Genomic DNA, 4,794 nt, shown 5'->3' on the forward strand with positions numbered 1-4,794 from the left:
GTTTACATTCTTCCAATTCTCCTCCCCATCCAGCCCAGAGGGGGAAAATGGGAAGGTGTGAGCAAACGGCTGTGTGGTACTGAGTTACCAGCTGGGCTTAAACCATGAAATCTCCCCATCCGCTACCTGTAGGAGGGAATATGGAGTAAATTAACTTTGGGCTCTTGGTAGATGTAAAATTCAAGTCAGTAACATCGATAATCACTTCAGGTGAAGAGCATACATTGAAATGCTTTGCACACCTGAAGAACTCCCTCTGAACAATTAAGGTTAGAAATAAATATTAAAAAATACATATTTGATAGAGGTTATATGCAGTGCTACATGATGAACTTCATGGAAACTTCATCACTTCCTTTCTTTGTGAAGTAAAATAAGAAAATTATATGCTACATAAAGAAAATCTATGGGCGATCATGTTCTAGCACTTACTGTTCTCGTATAAAAAGGCAGAGAAATAGCTTTTTGAACTTTGACATTTTCATTTCAGTAACTAAACCCTGTTTATGTGTTTAGGAAAAAGTCAAATCTTGCAGAACAGATGCAGGTCAAATTATAGAAGAACCAGACAAATGACAGTATTTCACTGAAGATAGCTACAGATAGTTTTATATGGAACTGGAAGAAGAACATACAGTCACCTGGTTCCAGAAAAGACTTCCTATAACTAGTAAAAAAACCAACCAATCAAACCCTCCAGTCTATCCTATAAGCAAAACATTTCTTCCTTTTTGCATGTAATTACAGTACAGTGAAGATGTACAATTTACTGTTGAAACATCTTCCTCTCTCCGTGTCCCTCTCTTGCCCTATCCCGCCCTTCCATTCAGTGGAGTTGCTGCTTCCAATCTGACAACATTGATTTGAAATGTCACTGGCACAGTATAACATTGACTTTCCCCAACCAATGGTCCCTAGTTACTATTGCTAAAGCTGTCCCACTTCAAATGTGATGTACACCGGGCTAAATAAAGGAACTGGCAGGCAGAATGTTTGAAATCAAACTAGTTATATTTAAATTGTAGATTAACAATTAGCTGAAAGTCCTTGAACAATGTATATAGATAACCAAGGTATGCACTGCTGTTAAAGTGAATTCAAGATAATAAATACAATCATACAGCTTTTGGCAATATTGTACAAGTTTCTTTCACACAGATAGTAATGACTAACATTGCTTTAGGTAAGTGCTTTGAAGGCAACTCCATTTGAGAATGAAGAGAGCAATACAGTCCTGCACCTCATGTCAGTGTAGCGGTCATGTTTACAAGCATATCTGATGTCAGGGCACTGGCTCCCGAGTGTTGCAAATAAACAGCATTCCATACTCCAAAGGGTGTCTGTCTCATAATCCCTGAGGCTGTGGCTGGTCGATAACAATGATGATAGGAAACAAAGAATTGGGTTATAGATTGGCCCTGTACTTCAGCGGCTTTGTAGAATAGATTTTAATTGCAGTGAAGCTCAGAAAAAGCACGGAGAATGAAAACCAAGCAATTTCCCTTATCTGGTCAGTTATGGTCATAAGCCCCATGATCCTCTGGATAAAGTAACAATCCTTTAAAAGACCTTGAGGAAACTTCAGTTATATTAAGTTACAATATTCCATTTTTTCTCTATTTATCCAGAACCCATGCATTAACCTTATTCCTTTTTTACTGCTTCATACCTTTGCCTTTCTTGCAATCACATCTTTCCAAAACATGAATATGATACCTTATTCTCTTTCCTCCTGCTAATCATATTTAATGTGTCTTCTGCTTTTTTATTCTTACTTCATAAGTGCAGAAAATGCATTGCTTACATACATCAAACCTTCTTCTTCCAGAAGTCCAGAAATAATCTTTAGTCATTTCAGGAGCTTCTCTTTTCCACTGAGAAGAAACACAGTTTACACAAAACCCTATCATTCCTGACATATTTTGTCACACCCTGGATAAAGCAGGAATTTCTTCCTCTGGCTATTTCAATGTGGGCCCTTAAATGAAAAGATTTGAATAGCTAAATGGACATTTTCCATAGTTCTTTCATTTAGTAATATGAAACAATAGCTTTGTTACTGTTTTCTGATTACAGGAGTTGGTATAAGATAATGGAAGTAATTTTTATCCCAATATACGTAAAACTAAAGAGGGTGATTAAGCAGTAAGTGACTGCTAAGTCAATCTTGAAAATCCAGCAGATTTCCATCTTCCTTTGACATGTGAGTTCCATTTGGGTTAATAATGGCTATTGGCACATTGCAAGACAGAGGGGGAGCCCCTTCATTCAGTTTGCATGGCTTGGCTTTTGTCAGGCAGACAACACTAGAGACACCCATGTAAATGGTAGAACAACACCAACACATGTTTTGTGGTATAATACAAATTCACACATTTTTCTAAAGCTGAGTGAATACATACTGTGTTCTTTCTTGTTCAGTAAGGGTAGTATGGGGTGTTTGCTAATTGATTCCATATGCCGATTGCTGTAAGTCTAGCAAAGGGACATCATCACCTCCTCCTCCCTCTTTTCCTTCCTGCTTAAGAACTACTTCTGGGATTGTCACTCCTTTTTCAGTTGTCTGGGAAGCACCTTTTGTTGCACTATTCTTGTCTTTCTTTACCTTAGTGATCACTTCTGTGTAAGAGATTTCTTCAGTGAAAGGCTCTGCTGCTGCAAGCTCAGAGGCGATGTGCACACCAGCTTCCTGGATCCCTTCCTGACCTTCGGCTCCTGTTCGTTCTTTACTTTTTTTATGGATCTTGAATGTCTCCTTTGTTGGGGCAGCTTGTGAAATGGTTTTCTTGATCCTTATCCCAGATTGTTTCAGTCTCTCTCCTGACTGCCTGATCCTCTCTCTCCTCTCAGGAGTCACTATTCTAGTTCGAAGCCTGTTTACCTTCTTGCCAAAATTTTGCCTTGTCTTTTGGATATTTTCCCTTGAGAACGCCTTTTTGATATCATCTATGCGCCTCATGCCTGATTTCTTGAACTGGGCAGCTTTGCCTTCTTCAATATAATATTCTTCATCAGAAGACAGATCATCAGGTGGGAAGAAATCATCCTCCAGAGTTTCCCCTGCTGTCCTCTCTTTGATAACAGAGAGAGATGAAGGACACTCAGTTTCCTCCTGTGAGCAAAAACACAAAGTCATTTTCGAGCAAGCATGTTTTAAAAGGATGGTGATCCAAGCATTTGGTTTGTTGGCTTGTAGTTAGTTAATGCTAACTGAAATATATATTGTAACAAAGCAAGGTAGGCTTGTAGCATTGTATGTGGTCTATACAGAATACAAATGGCAAAAGAAACCTTCACCAAGAACTGTGAAGACATAATGCCTCATTAAAGAGTTCTTTCCAGTGTGGTTCTACCTGAAACTAATGAATGCCATGGTTCTATGTGTACTGGCCTCTAATACTTTTCAGAGCAAATTTGGGGGGGGGTTGTTTGTTTGGTTTGATTTGTTTTGGTTTGGTTGGGGTTATTTTTAATCATCTTTCCTGCTTTCCTGAGATTGGACCTATTCCTTACCAATAAAAGTACACATTCTGTACACATTAGAGGCTCTTGTGCTTATGTCAGCTGTACACTCTCCAAGTAAGTGCAATGATACCAGTAGCTTCAGTCCTTTACTGTCACCAAGACAATTGCAAGTTTTTGACTAATTGGAACTTGACATTTTTGTTGCTGCCCAGGAGGGGTTGAACCCCAGCATATTAACTTACATGTGCTGGCTGCACAAGGGGACAAAGTCAGCAAAGGAATGTTATTCAGTAAACACAGTTCCATACGACTCACTCGGCACCTGCACCATTGCTGAGGTTAACTTCACTTGTTCCATCTGGAAACATATGAATGGCTCCAAGCAAGCACCTCTCTCCTGTGGTGAGTTTGGTGGCCTGTATAAGCATGCAGTAATACTTATTTATATTATACGTATGTATTAGCTGCATGCTTGGAAGTGGTGACTATCCTAGATATCTTAGGACTAGGAATTTACATAGCCTTTCCAAAGAAAGACTGTTAGAGGCTCAAAGATTGGGACACAGAAGATTTCCAGAAGCTGCCCACAGTAAGCAAATCATTCACCAAGAAAAAAGCTTGTGGTAATAGAAGGATTTATCTGAACAGGGAAAATCTCCTAGGACAATTGATCCCCTGATCTGAAGACTGCTGGACATCACAGATTTGTAGCTTGGTGTCAGCGAGTCACTTCTATCTAGAAGTAGTAGTGTGTGTGGAGTAGAAAACTCACAGCTTGTAGGAGGCGTACAAGATGGACAATGCCTGCCCCTTTTTCCCTACTAACTGTTTATGTGCATGTGCTCTTCTCCCAGGAGGAGCAGCCCTTTGGGGTGCAGAGAAGTACAACAGCTATATGAAACTTCTCTAAGCTGTCTCCCATTACTACTAACTACTTCAGCTGATTTCTGAAGTATGACAGTGTCTGGGCTCTTCCGTAAGTATTATTATCTTACTAACATTAGTTGTGAACCCATGAAGAATGGGGTCAGGCTTACTGAATATTTTGCTGTGAACTGATTTCCAGCCGAAAAGAAGTCTGTCATTTTTCACAGTGACTTATTATTAGCAAGTCATGTTTAATTTTACAGAGTATTAGCAATACGTAAAATAAAATACATGAAGCTATTTGGCAGATAAAGCCCACTTATGAGTCTGTCATCATGTGCTGGCTTCATTAAAAACCCTCTAGAAAAATAGTTGTGAATGCTTAGAAAAAAATAGCGACAAATTATGTTGCACTGATTACAGCAGAATGTTATTCAACTCATCTGTCAGAATCAGCAGGCA

General features: G+C 39.2%; 1 protein-coding gene across 1 annotated transcript in view; it reads right to left on the reverse strand.

Moving 5' to 3' along the window:
- Positions 1–2,443: 2,443 nt before the first annotated feature.
- Positions 2,444–4,794, reverse strand: part of MURC (muscle-related coiled-coil protein) — a 13,345-nt gene continuing 10,994 nt past the window's right edge. The window contains exon 2 of the mRNA XM_010018558.1: positions 2,444–3,112. Within this exon, the coding sequence (XP_010016860.1) occupies positions 2,444–3,112 (669 nt within the window). The remainder of the gene's footprint in view (positions 3,113–4,794) is intronic.

Source organism: Nestor notabilis, unplaced genomic scaffold (genome assembly GCF_000696875.1).
Source record: "Nestor notabilis isolate BGI_N333 unplaced genomic scaffold, ASM69687v1 scaffold8067, whole genome shotgun sequence".
In the NCBI taxonomy this organism is placed as follows: Eukaryota; Metazoa; Chordata; class Aves; order Psittaciformes; family Psittacidae; genus Nestor; species Nestor notabilis.